This window comes from Lolium rigidum, chromosome 5, assembly GCF_022539505.1.
Source record: "Lolium rigidum isolate FL_2022 chromosome 5, APGP_CSIRO_Lrig_0.1, whole genome shotgun sequence".
Taxonomy (NCBI): Eukaryota; Viridiplantae; Streptophyta; class Magnoliopsida; order Poales; family Poaceae; genus Lolium; species Lolium rigidum.
Window position 1 is genome coordinate 211,851,089 of NC_061512.1, and position 13,420 is coordinate 211,864,508.

At 46.3% G+C, this 13,420-nt stretch overlaps 2 protein-coding genes across 3 annotated transcripts; one reads left to right on the forward strand and one right to left on the reverse strand.

The window, feature by feature from the left end:
• The first annotated feature begins 472 nt into the window (after nt 1-472).
• Nucleotides 473-4,682, forward strand: LOC124654895. 2 transcript variants are annotated; one of them, XM_047193868.1, is made up of 4 exons: nt 473-702; nt 1,200-1,588; nt 2,041-3,088; nt 4,211-4,682. In XM_047193868.1, exons 1-4 carry the CDS (start codon nt 627-629, stop codon nt 4,549-4,551), a joined length of 1,854 nt encoding a protein of 617 aa, XP_047049824.1. In that variant the 5' UTR covers nt 473-626; the 3' UTR covers nt 4,552-4,682. The 2 variants fall into 2 exon arrangements, with proteins under 2 accessions (XP_047049824.1, XP_047049823.1); XM_047193867.1 differs by having other exon boundaries at nt 478-702; nt 2,041-4,677.
• A 4,797-nt stretch (nt 4,683-9,479) lies between these two features.
• Nucleotides 9,480-11,159, reverse strand: LOC124654860. The gene is made up of 4 exons (XM_047193840.1): nt 11,001-11,159; nt 10,346-10,416; nt 10,061-10,229; nt 9,480-9,945 (listed from the first exon to the last, which is right to left on the reverse strand). Exons 1-4 carry the CDS (start codon nt 11,157-11,159, stop codon nt 9,754-9,756), a joined length of 591 nt encoding a protein of 196 aa, XP_047049796.1. The 3' UTR covers nt 9,480-9,753.
• Between the last annotated feature and the right edge of the window lie 2,261 nt (nt 11,160-13,420).

Consider the following 13,420-nt stretch of genomic DNA (forward strand, 5'->3'; position numbering starts at 1 on the left):
CTATTTTAGCAAGTTTGGTTTTGACTAATGGTATTGTGGCTATTCTCTCTATTGATTTCTATTCGCCTAGTTAGGCTGGTGCCAATGGAGGCGTTAGTGCGGGCGCTATCGTCCGAGTTGGGGCGGGAGGCGGGCGGGAGTGGGGCGGGACGCTAGCGCCGGGCGCTGGGGCTGGCGCCGGGCGGTCACGCCCGCTGCCGCCGGCTACCGCCCGCGTTGGAGGCGAGAGCGGGGCGAGAGCGGGGCGATAGCGGTGCTAGTGGGGGCGAGAGCGGGGCGAGAGTGGGGCGAGAGCTGCGCACTATAGCCGTGCGTGCGGCGCGTGGCGGTAAGAGTGGGGTGAGAGTGAGAGAAAAGCTGACGTGGCGGGGCGGGAGTCGGGCGGTGCATTGGCACCAGCCTTACCCCTCCGAGAAACCTCCTGCTTCTGCCTGCTGCATCGCCCGCCCGCGTGTGCCGACCAATCTCCCCTCGCTTTCCCCACATCAACCGCCCAAAGTGTCTGCCCCACATCGAGCTTTCTCACGGGTCCCCGTGCTCCCCTGCCCGCCGAAACTACCACCAACCGCCGCCCGGCCCCCAGCTCCTCTCGCTGCTCTGCTCCCCGCCCTCCGGGGAACCGGCCGATGGAGTTCTCCCGCCGCGGCCCAGCCACCGACGGTGTCGCCGACGGCCACCGCTGCCCCGACCCTCCGCCGCACGGTACGTGCCGCTCGAAACAACACAGATGGAATCTCCGCCGTCTCTCGTCTCTGCCTGCGATTGTATGCGAAAGATCCTAGTATCTGTACCTCTTGTTTCCAGAGGGTTCGAGATTTTGGATGCAGCTTCTTTCTTGCCTGTTTCTTCTTTGTTGAGGAAGAAAAGGTTCAGCACGGAAGGCTCACTGACAAACGATGCTACTGGGACTGTTCTACCTTTCTTTTTCTTTTTTTTTGCGAAAAGAGGCTTTTCTACCTAATCCGCGCCTTACAGAACTGGTAGAACTAGACTATCTGTGGTTCGATTTGCTTGGGAGCAGAAGATTAAATGATACTGCCAACTTGTTTGTCCTCGCATCAAACACAAAAAAAAGACCTGTCCATGTTTGATTGACGGGCTTAGGCTCTAATTAGATGTTGAGCATTTGTTCGCGGAAAACAAGCAACATGATGTAGAATCCTGGTTCTTACCTGATTAATTGCACAATGCTGGTGCAGGAGACGCGATGCTGGTGATGAGGGATGCGCTGCTGTGGCAGCTCCACAAGGACCGCCTTCGTCAGGAGATCATCGTGGGCGAGCTCGCCAAGATAGAGCGCACCGTGGCACTTCGCGCCGCGTCCGGTCACCACACCACGGCGATGCCCCGGGACAGCATGCCACAGCCCAGAGGACCCGTCTTCGGCTGGGAACACTACGGTGACGTGAGTGAGGAAAATGATGTGAAGCTACCGCCAAACAACGACAGGGAGACTGCGGAATCCAGATTTCCAAAGCCCGTCGGGGAAGATCGTGCCAACAAATCCTGCAACACCTGCAAATGTGGTGGTAATGCGGGTCCACAGAGCTCAGCATTTGATGATCCGAAACTGCAAGATCCCGTTCAGGTAAGCAGCTTGTCCATTTTGTACTATATTTCCATGTGTCATCTGTTTTGCCTCACCACAATAACATTTGTGTGTACTTTGTACAAACGAGGTTAGAAACTGCTTCCATTGGTCCATTTTTGTTACTGTCTCACAGATAACATCTTGCAATCACAATTCAGAACATGGGTGTTGATAGGACTTCATGGCATACTAGTATTAGTACTAGCAAGTGTACTCACCTTGTTTTCAAAATCTCTTATTCTAGTCAAAACTCTATTGAACTTACAAAGTCATGCCATACCTTTTTCTTCAAAAAAAAGGTTATTAATAGAACACTGGCAAGTTTACTTGGATTGTTTTCAAATGTCTATTTGCTAATGGTATATGAACTGGAAATCAGTATAAATCCTATTGCCCTTGCACTCAGAATTTCAGATACTAATAGCCTAATCAAACTGTACATCAAACAGACTGTTCCTCCAAGTAAAACATCGCCTGCGGTGAAGTGGGAACTGACAGGAATAACCATACCAGTTAAGAAGCCGAAGCCGAAGCTACCCATGACATGGAGTTGCACCGTGTGCCAGGTGCTGGTAAACATTGAGAAGGTCGTACAGAAGCATTGTGCTGGGAGGATGCACCAGTCAAATATAGCAACATTGGAATCAAGAATTAAGGCCATCAGTGGTCAGAAGGCGAAAAAAGGAGCAAAACCTTCTACTGGTACAGATGAGATAAAAACATCTTCAATAAGATGGAGTTGCAGCACCTGCCAGGCCAACGGTTTATGCCAATCAGACTTAGAGGAACACCTCAAAGGCACAGAACACCAGCACAACATCGTAGCTTCATGCAAAGAAGGCAGTAACAACGATATGGTGAAGAACATTGCACCGGATGAAGCAAAATCGCACAAGAGCAATGTGCCACAGCATGCAGAAAAGGCACATTCGGTAGGCTGCAGCACTTGCCAAGTTATCTGCGGCCGCGAATCAGATCTGCAGATCCACCTGAAGGGTAAAAGGCACTTGAATAAGATTCGAGCCGTACTCGAAGAGAGCAAGAACGTTGCAGCCTTATGCCAAGAAGGCAGCAACAACGATGTAGCGAAGAACATTGCACCGCATGAAGCAAAATCGCACGAGAGCAATGTGTCACAACATGCAGAGAAGCCACCTTTAGTAGCTTGTGACATTTGCCAAGTTATCTGCGGCCGCGAATCAGATCTGGAGATCCACCTGAAGGGTAAAAGGCACTTAAATAAGATTCGAGTCCTACTTGAGGAAAGCAAGAACATAACCATGGACCCTGAGGCACACAAAACAGACTTAAACCAGGACAGTGCGCCACAACATATGGAGAAAACCAATTGCGAATTAGACTTGGAGAGCCACCTCAGAGACGAGAGACTCCAACTGAATATTCAGGCTCTTGGCGAGAAAACCAAGCAAGAGAAAAGCAATCCACAAGAAATTGCCAAGGGCCGAATACCATCATCAGAATGGGATTGTGCTACTTGTAACTCCAAAGCTCAATTTGAGCACCACTGCACAAATAGAAGAGATCAACGGAAGATCAATGTGATACTCGGCGAAGATGATATTGCGAAAGTGAGCAGTCTTCACATCGAAGTCCCATGCAAAGAAGGAAGTAACAACGATATGGTGAGGAACATTGTGTCACGGGAAGCAAAAGCGCATCAGAGCAATGTGCCAGAGCATGCAGAGAAGCCACCGTCAGTATGGAGTTGCAGCACTTACCAAGGCATCTGTAACTGTGAATCAGATTTGGATATCCATCTGATGAGTAAAAGAATCCAAGATATAGTAAAAGAATGCAGGAACATTGCAATGAATTCCGAGTCACAGAATACAAAGGTGAATCCAACTAGTGTGCCACAACATGTAGAGGAAACGAATTGCCAATTAAACTGGGAGGGTCACCCCGACCTCAGAGATGAGAGACTCCAACCAATGAACGATCGGGCCCTTCGCGAAACAATCAACCAAGATAAAAACAACCCAGCAGAAATTGCCAAGGACCAAATTCCATCCTCAGAATGGGATTGCGCTATGTGTGAGGTCAAATGTAATTCTAAAGCCCATTTCGAGCATCACTGCACAGGCAGAAAGCATCAGCAAAAAATAAATATGACACTCGGTGAAGGCGATATTGCAAAAGTGAGCAGTCTCCACATCAAAGTCCCATGCAAAGAAGGCAGTAATAACGATATGATCAAGAACATTGTGTCACAGGAAGCAAAATCGAATCAGAGCAATGTGCCAGAGCATGCAGGGAAGCCACCTTTAGTAGGTTGCAGCATTTGCCAAGTTATGTGTGGCCGTGAATTAGATCTGGTGATCCACCTGAATGGTAAAAAGCACATAAAGAAGATCCGAGCGCTACTCGAAGAAAGCAAGAACAAGGCAATGAATTCTGAGCCACAGAAAGCAAACATGAACCCGGATAGTGTGCCGCAACCTGCGGAGATAACAAATTGTGAATTAGACTGGGAGAGCCACCTCACAGAGGAGAGACACCATCTCATGAATGATTGGACCCTTCATGAAAAAATCAGCCAAGATCCACCAGAACTTGTGAATGACCAAATACCATCTTCAGAATGGGATTGCGCTGTATGCCAGGCCAAATGTAACTCTAGAGCTCAATTTGAGAATCACTGCTTAAGCAAAAAGCATCAACGGAAGACCCAGATGATACTCAGCAAAAGCGATATCGCTAAAACAGGTTGTCTGGAGGCCCTGGATGAACTGCCTTCGGATGGCTCGAATAGCAAGAATGAACTACCTTCGGACGGCTCCAACAGGGAGAATGAACAGCCTTCACCGAACATGGAGGAGCAGAAGGCATCGAACTTTTGCGGTAGAATGCTAGAACATCATTGTATCGGAGGAAGCCCCGAGCAAAGCTCAATGCAAAGAACTGGCATGTGTTCATGTATCCAGGTGTACGGTTGTTAGGGGAAATTGCAATGCATGATGATGTATGTACATTCGAATCATATGGTGGCATTGCGAGAATCTTATATAAGTCGTTTCAGGACAAACTGCCGACTGTTATTTTATTCTGTGATACAACATGTTCATCTGATAATCAGGTAACTATGCCTACTGAGATTAGAAGATGGGATGGCCCAGAGCTTTCCGGTACGAAGAGCGACCATTTGCTCCAAAAAAAAAAAAAACTGGTAGAGCCTGGTAATTAGCGGCCTTCATTTCAGCATTTGTCCGCACTGAGTGCTCAAAGTTTCCTCCCCAGCCCCACCCCTCCCAGTTATCAAAAAAAAAAAAAAAGCCCCACCCCTCCCACATTCTGCTTTTGCAACGGTCTCTTTCTCGCGCGTCCCCGTGCTCTCCTCGCCGAAACAAACAACTCACTCCTGCCTCCAGTTCCTTCCACTCGCTGCTCTGCTCCCCTGGGAACCAGCCGATGGAGTTCTCCCGCCGCGGCCGAGCCACGGACGTCGCCGCCGACAGTCACCGCTGCCCGGAACCTCCGCCTCACGGTATGTACCACCCGTGACACCCTTACCTCTCGTCATCGCCTTCCCCCGAATAAAAGATGGATCCTCCCTCTGAACTGGTTGCGGATCCCCAGCATCTTTACCTGTTGTTTTAAGAGGGATCTATGCTCTGCAGGCAGGTTCTTTTTCCCTGAATTTCTCAATCGAAAAATAAAATCACGGTTCTGTTGAGGAAAAGATTCTTCCCTGTATAATAGTGGCAGTAGATTAGGTGTGGCTTGATTTGTTTGGGGCAGAAGATTCAAGATTCTGCACAGGATGCTCAACTTTTCGTAAAAAAAAAGTAACTTGTTCATGTTCGTTTGGTTGGGTTGCGCGCATCTGCAGATGCAGGGGCCGGGACAGAAATCTCTTTTGTTATGTAAAAGGGGAAAAATCGATTGACGGGCTTAGGTCCATCCTACTTCATCGTAGCATAACAGGAGCAGCCTGGTTTCTGTAAGATTATTATGTAATCAAATGTAGCATTGGATGATTGCTAGCCAAGCTATGGATGAACGCCCGCGGCTGCCCCCTGATCTGCTGTACAGTTCTTTTGCTTTGTATTTAGGCTTCTTGCTTCTCTTTTTGTTTTGCCATCGGTTTGCTGCTTCTGCTTCTAGACTCTACGCCATCTAGGCGGGTTCTTCTAATGAAAATGACACGCACCTAATGCGAGTTCAAGAAAAAAAGATGTAGCATGATGGATCAGAATAGAGAGAAAAAAGATGTAGAATGCTTTCTTTAATCAATTGCCAATGCTTGTGCAGGAGACGCGATGCTGGTAATGAGCGATGCGCTGCTGTGGCAGCTCCAGAAGAACCGCCTTCGCCACGAGATCATCATGGCTGAGCTAGCCAAGATTGAGCGTGCAATGGCCCTGCGTGCAGTGCCGGTTCCCCGTCATGGCATGCCGCAGTACAGAGGACCCGTCAACAGCTGGGACTACTACGGCGATGTGGGTGAGGACGTGAAGCTTCCGGACAATGACGCACAGCAGAGTGCAGAGTCCAGATTTTGGAAACCTGTCATGAAAGATCACGTCGACCGATGCTGGAATCCATGCAAATGCGGGGGTAAGGTGGGTCAACAAAATACAGAACTTGATGAGCTGAAATTGCAAGACTCGAGTGAGGTGAGCTGTCCACTGTGTTCTCTTTTCACATGTCATCTATTTTGCCTCCACATAACATTCGTTGTTGTGACTTACTATTTCAGAATGAGGCTGCTTTCAACAGTCCATTTTAAGGCAAATTGTATTTTTTTTAAGTACTGTTTTCTACATAGTATTATTACCTTGTATGGAGTAGATTGTAATCAAAATTAACAGTATTGGTCCTCTGTAGAATATGTCTAACTTACTATTACTAGTAGCACTATCAAGTTACTTGCCTTGTTTTCGCAATCACTTACTAATTACAGAACTTATAAGGTCATTCTCAACCTTTTGCTTTAAAATAAGGCAAATCACAGAGCTTAGACTCTACTCTTTCACAAGTCTAGTTGCTAATGATTCATTCAAACTGCACTATCAAATGTACTGTCCTTGTATTCATAGTTTCACATATTAATGGCCTAATCGAACTGCATATTAAACAGACTGTACCTCCAAATAAAAAGTCGCTGGAGGTGAAGTGGGAACTAACAGGAACAACCATGCTAGTTAAGAAGCCGAAACCACTCATGAAATGGAGTTGTGATGTATGCCAGGTGAAAGTAAACAGTGAGAAGAACCTACACATGCATTGGGCAGGGAAGAAGCACAAGTCAATAATAGCAATATTGGAATCAAGAATTAAGGCCATCAGTGGTCAGAAGACGAGAGCAGAAGCTGAACCTTCTCCTGCCACTGATCAGATAAACACATTGTCCGTAAAATGGAGCAGCACCTGCCAGGCCAATGGTACATGCCATTCGGACTTGGAGGAGCACCTCAAAAGCACAAAGCACCAGCAGAACATCATAGCCTCAAGCAATGTGGGCAGCAACAATCATACGGCGAAAAACATAGCACCGCATGAGAGCAATGTGTCACAGCATGCAGAGAAGACACCTTCAGTAGAGAGTTGCAACATTTGCCAAACTATCACTTGCTGTGAGTCAGATTTGGAGATCCGAGCCCTCGCCGAACAATGCAAGAACATGGCAGTGAATTCTGAGTCACTGAAAGGAAGTTTGGATCCAAAAGGCATGCCACAGCACTTAGAGAAAATGAATGGTGAATTAGGCTTGGAGAGCCACCTTAGAGACGGGGGACATCAAGTGGATGTTCAGGCCCTACACAAAAACATCGACCAACAGAAAAACAGTATTCACCAAATTGCCAAGGACCAAGAAATGTGTGAGGCCCAGTGTAACGCTGAACCACAGTTTGAGCATCACTGCGAAAGCAGAAACCATAAACAGAAGATCAATGCGATATTTCGCGAGGGCGATGTTGCGAAAGTGAGCAGTTTCCACATCGGAGCCTCATGCAAAGAAGGCAATATCATTGATGTTGCGAAGAACATTGTGTCGCAGGAAAAATCGCATGATAGCAATGTGCCGGAGCATGCAGAGAAACCACCTTCAGTACAGAGTTGCAGCATTTGCCAAGGTATCTGTAACTTCAAATCAGATTTGGAGATCGGCCTGATGTGTAGAAGGAACATCCGAGCTAAAGTAAAAATTGCAAAGGACCAAGAACCACCCCCGGAAGTGGAATGTGCTGTTTGTGAGGCCAAATGTAACTCTGAACCTCAATTTGATCATCAGGACAAAAGCAGAAAGCATCAACAGAAGTTCAATGTGATACTTAACGAAGGCGATATTGCAAAAGTGGGCACTGAATCCACATGTAAAGAAGGCAGTAACATTGATATGTCAAAGGACATTGTGTCATTGGAAGCAAAATCAGAGGAAGGGGACATCCTGGAGCATGTACAGAAGACACCTTCTGAACGGACTTGCAGCATTTGCCAAGGTATATGTAACTGTGAATATAATTTGAAGATCCGAGCTATGGCCATGGCCATGTACATGAAGTCACGGAAAGCAAAATTGATTCCAAACGGTGTGCTAAAACACGCTAAGAAAATGAATGGCGAATTTGACTTGGAGAGACGCCAGCTGAATGTTCAGGCACTAAGCGAAAATTTTAACCAACGGAAAAACAATCTTCGACAAATTGCCAAGGACCAAGAACCACCCCTGGAAGTGGAATCTGCTGTGTGTGAGGCCAAATGTAACTCTGAACCTCAGTTTGATCATGAACGCAAAAGCAGAATGCGTCAACGGAAGTTCGATGTGATGCTTGGCAAAGGCAATATTGCGAAAGTGAGCAGTCTCCACATTGAATCCACATGCAAAGAAGGCACTAACAATGATACTTCAAAGGACATTGTGTCACTGGAAGCAAAATCTCAGCAGAGAGATGTGCCGGAGCATGCAGAGAAGACACCTTCAGCACGGACTTGCAGCATTTGCCAAGGTATTTGTAGTTGCGAATCTGACCTGCTGACCCCAGACATGGTCAAATTATACTGCAAGGTATTGAATTCTGAGTCATGGAAAGCAAAGTTGATTCCAAACAGTGTGCCACAACATGCTGAAGAAATAAATGGTAGTTTAGACTTGGAGAGCCAGCAGATGAGTGTTCAGGCCCTCGGCGAAAAAAATATCCAGAAGAGAATTAATCCACCAGAAATTGCTCAGGGCCAAATATCATCCTCGGAGTGGCATTGCACCATGTGCCAGGCCAAATGTCATTCTAAAGATCAGTTTGAACAACACTGCGCAGGCAGAAAACATCAACATAAGCTCATTCTTGCTGTGAAGGCGACATCATGCAAATAGGCTGTCTTGAGAAGTGAAGAAATTACCTTTTGGACAGCTCAAAACAAATACATTCGGATGGCTCTTACAGCAATAATGAACCACCTTCAGAGTTCGAGCTTTTTCGAGGTGTGCGTTTTGCAGTGCAACACCAGTGACGTTGCATGAGTATTGTTGTTAAGGGGGAGGGGGGGCGGGGGGGGGGGGGGGGCATTGCAACGCATAGGGTCTTTAAATTTGAATCAAGTAACGGCATTGCAAGATTGTAATACTCCGACATTTATTATGGACTAGAGGGGGTATCATTCTTCTTCTTTTTTCAGTGATATAATACTATGTTCATTTGATGATACTATAGTCCAGCACTTTGATATGCCTATTGAGATTAGCAGATGATCCAAGGCCTTCCAGTAGGAACAAATCATTTGCTTTGCATATGGCTGAACAAGCAACTGTATGGTCTGCTCATTAACATTCTACAATGAACGATATACTTGGCAGTTGGCACACTCCTGAATAACCACAGAAAGATGAGCATAAATATCATCTCTTTCCCTTGGAAAGATTAGTGCAAGAAGAAAAGCATTGTCTATAAATCCTTCATAACATACGTCAAAAGAAAAGGCACGGGCAAACACCGGTAACTCAAAATCTAGGGTTAATGTTTCATAGCATTGTAATAAGACCGATCTTGTCTGTAAGTGTGTCGAACTATCTCTGGGCTATGCCTATCCTTTTCAATTATTCATTTACAAGGCCCTGCAGAATATTTGACAAACTAAGCGGGGCGCAGTCGAATCATCATCAGAAAAAAGGATGCCATTCCATAGCCAGGCCTACGGCGGGACTAGATCTTTAAAGCTACTCTGTCTTGCCATGCGGTTGCCCTCTTATCATCAGTGGCTGGAGAGTTTCCTGTACCCCTATGAAGTGACATGTTGACATTGGAGTTCATGATATCTTCATCTACGCCGGCCAGATCATGCCTCCCAGGTTCTGAATGGTCCTGGTACCCCTGGCGTCCAGCTCCCATCCCATTCTGCAGGTAAAAAGGAACCCAAATTATCAGAAAACGCAGTTCTGCAAAGTAAAGAAGCACCACATTGTCAGAAAAAATTCAGATGGCAATATAGTCCTGGCATTTCAATACATACCATTGCAGAATCCTGATTCAAGTCCATATTTGCGCCCTTGCTGGTAGACGGCCCTTCATTCATCCCCAGGGTAGACGGAATCTGCTGCCGAGCCTTTTTGTTCTTCAGACTGTACTGTGTTTGCTGCGGATCGTCGTTCACAAACGAGCTGAACTTCTTGCGCAAGAACCTGGCAGTAAAAACACAGTTCCCGTGTATATTAGCTAAAGGGAATAACAGGGCGAATGAATGTTAAGCACCAGATTGGTGACAGGAACTGATGAGGGAAGGAGCTGTCTGCCGTACTTGACTTCAGCGAGCAGTCCAAGCTTTCGCCGGTGCATCCGCTCCAGCCTCCGCTTCTTCGCCTCGGTTTCCTGCATCGGTGAAATTATCAGTGTCAGCACCGAGTCCAATCGACTATACACACGCAGTATACATGGCATTGGTCTGTACTAAGTAGAACTAGTATACATTGTATTGGTCTGTACTAACTAGAACTAGTATACATGGCATTGGTCTGTACTACCTAGAAGGAGTTACCGACGCCCCCTGGTAACCAACAACATGAGCAGTGCTACAGTGAAAGCCTCAATCCCTAATTTACCTATCCTCCAACTAAAGCATCGGCTCCCAGTCCAATCGGGTATATATATGCAGTAATAATACATGGCGTTAGTCCATACTACTAGAACTAATCGCTGACACCCAATTGTAACCAACGTGAGAAGTGCTACAGTAAAAGGCTCGATCCCGGATTTACCGATCGTCCAATTGTAGTAGTACTTGCGGAACATCAATCAGTCAGACAGACAGACAGACAAAACGCGGGGCGCTACCAGCAAAGATGAAACGGCGGCGTGAGACGGCAGAACGCGAACGCCCAGAAGCGCGTGGTAATATAATGTGCAGCAAGAAAAAGATCCGTCATCGGCCAACAACCGGAGGAGAAGAGGCTCACCTGGAGCAAATCGTGGTAGTCGTGCCAGAGCGCCTCGAACCGGTCCCTGCCCCTGCCGCCGCCGGCCTCCCTCTCCACGGGAGGCGGCGGCGCCGCCGCCGGGGCCCGCTTCGTCTTGCCCTTGTTCCTGGGCAGGCGCGCGTCCCCGCCGCCGTCCATGGCGCAGGAGAGGCCGAGGACCCAGCGAGGGTGGGCGGCGGGAGGCGGGGAATCCAGGGGGGCGGCGGAGGGTGGGGAGGTAGATCTAGACGGAGAGGAGAAGCGGTAGCGAGAGCGTGTCGTGGGGAGGGCTCAGGCCACGGGAAGGGGAACGGGGGTTGAGGAGGGGGCGCCTCCATACATACATACATCCATCGTCATCTATGCGGTGTGCGGGCGCGGGCGCGGGCGCGTGGGCGTGAACGTGACCGAGAGAGACAACAATCCGAGGCGAGGAGGAGCTTGCTTGCTTGCTGGGTTTGGGGCCAGCGAGCGGTACGGCGTTGGAGTTTCCATCCACCGCTTGATTTGGTTTTCCTCCGCAGCGAGGCGAGGTGAGGCGTTGCCTCCCTCCCTCCATCTCCATGGAGCTCTACTTTCCTTTCCGCTGCCTTTGCGCATCCTTCTGGCTGTGGGCCCGGGAGGGCTGTCTCTGCCTGGCGTCCTCGCCAGTCGGTATCCATGGTTTTTCCTACTAGTACTTTTTTTAGGGAAACGTGTGCTTTATTTATACTTAATCAAAATGTCATTACAAAGAGCCTCTCGGATACTATCCGGAGAGACACCACGCCATACAGAATTAACAGAAGAAACACACCCTCTAGCTAATTGATGAGCAGCAACGTCGGATTGAATTTGATCGTGCGCGTCCATGTTTTTTCTGGCCGTTTGGTTTCAAAGGAGCGTTGCGAACCTCTGCTGTCTGTTACTATCATGGGACATGTATTTGATGTTCCATGGTGAATTCTAAAGCGGAGAATATTAGAACAACCAGGATATGAGGTCTAGCAATGGAGACTTTTCACTTTGCGGTGTTGAGGAACTGGCTTGGTGATTCCTGACTTGGAGCAGCAACATTGTAAGTGGAGGCGAAAGGGAAGTTCAAAGTCTTATCTTGCAGGTTGAAAATTCAAGGTCTGACCTTAATTGGTTGTGGTTGGCAATGCCCTTGTTAGGCATTATTTTGTGAGCAAGGTATTTCTTCACGGTGAAAACCTATGATCTTTGATCGGGTGCCGATAACCTTTGTGAAATATTTTCTTCTTATAGGCGTCGTTCTTGGAGAAGCTGAATTTCTAGTGTTGTTTTGGTGGTGTTAGGTCTGCTGCTACAAGGAATTGGTCGTTGTAGCTCTTAATTCTTCTTTTTTGGGCTATGTGCAATTGTGCATATGTAACGTTGCTATGTCAGTTGTTGCAGAGGGTGGATGTAATTGGTATCTTCGTGACATTAACATATGCTTCTTATCAAAAAAAAAATCTAAATTAGCTTTCAAAAAAATTTAGCTTTGAAAAAAAAGGATTATATTATGGATCAAATTTTTAATCACTCCGTCATTTGACTAGATTAGTTTCGGCCACTCGACCTAAAAATCATGGTAAACCCTTAAAATCTATATGAAATGTTGTTGTCTCTGACTTGGGTCCAAATCTAGCACACGTGACAGCCTATTTAAATAATAATAATAATAATAATAATAATAATAATAATAATAGAAACTATAGGAAAACTGTATCTAGAACTTTTAGGTTTCCTTATAAAAATAGAAAATATAAATTTCAAGAAATCAACTGAGGCAAGCATTTCATGCAAAACAAAATCATAACTATTCATATCTAGAACTTTTAGGATTTCCCATAATAATCCTTGATTTTTTTACCTATTTTATCTCATTATTTCTAAACATATAGAGGTTTTCATTGCTACTCTTGCATTTCCATATTTTTCAAGACATAATTCTTAAGATAGTTTTTTAGGGAAAATATAAGATGCTTTTTCCTCATATTGTATTGATCATTTATATCTTTTTTCCTAAATTTCCTAAGCGTGTTTTTGGTTGCAACGTCCGCAATCGACCACTGTGGTGTCAGCTGGTTATACAACATTCATTGCAGGGGCTAAAAAATATGTGCAATGTTGAATAAGGTTGGGCTTGTCTTGTTTGGGGTCCAGAGAGCAAACTAATCTTGGTCAACAATTGAGGGGAGCCAAGTTGACATTACAAACAAAAAATATACCTGGTATCATATCATCTTCATCCCCTAGCTGAGAGCATTCACGACAACAGTATCTTGCACCCCATGCGGAAATTATACATACAACTATGTAAAAAGTACGATTTCGAAACAAATTCAAATATATCAAGTGGCAATTTTTCCTCCAAATTTGAAAATGAAGATCTAATAATTTTCTTGTATAATTTGTTGGAAACGAGGATCTTT

Coding starts and splice junctions, on each gene's coding strand:
- LOC124654860 (XM_047193840.1), bottom strand. CDS start 11,159: ATGGACGGCGGCGGGGACGCGCGCCTGCCCAGGAACAAGGGCAAGACG. Junction 10,230..10,345: donor GGACTGCTCGCTGAAGTCAA/GTACGGCAGACA, acceptor TTTTACTGCCAG/GTTCTTGCGCAAGAAGTTCA. Junction 9,946..10,060: donor TGAATCAGGATTCTGCAATG/GTATGTATTGAA, acceptor TTTTACCTGCAG/AATGGGATGGGAGCTGGACG.
- LOC124654895 (XM_047193867.1), top strand. CDS start 627: ATGGAGTTCTCCCGCCGCGGCCCAGCCACCGACGGTGTCGCCGACGGC. Junction 703..1,199: donor CCCCGACCCTCCGCCGCACG/GTACGTGCCGCT, acceptor ATGCTGGTGCAG/GAGACGCGATGCTGGTGATG. Junction 1,589..2,040: donor AACTGCAAGATCCCGTTCAG/GTAAGCAGCTTG, acceptor TACATCAAACAG/ACTGTTCCTCCAAGTAAAAC.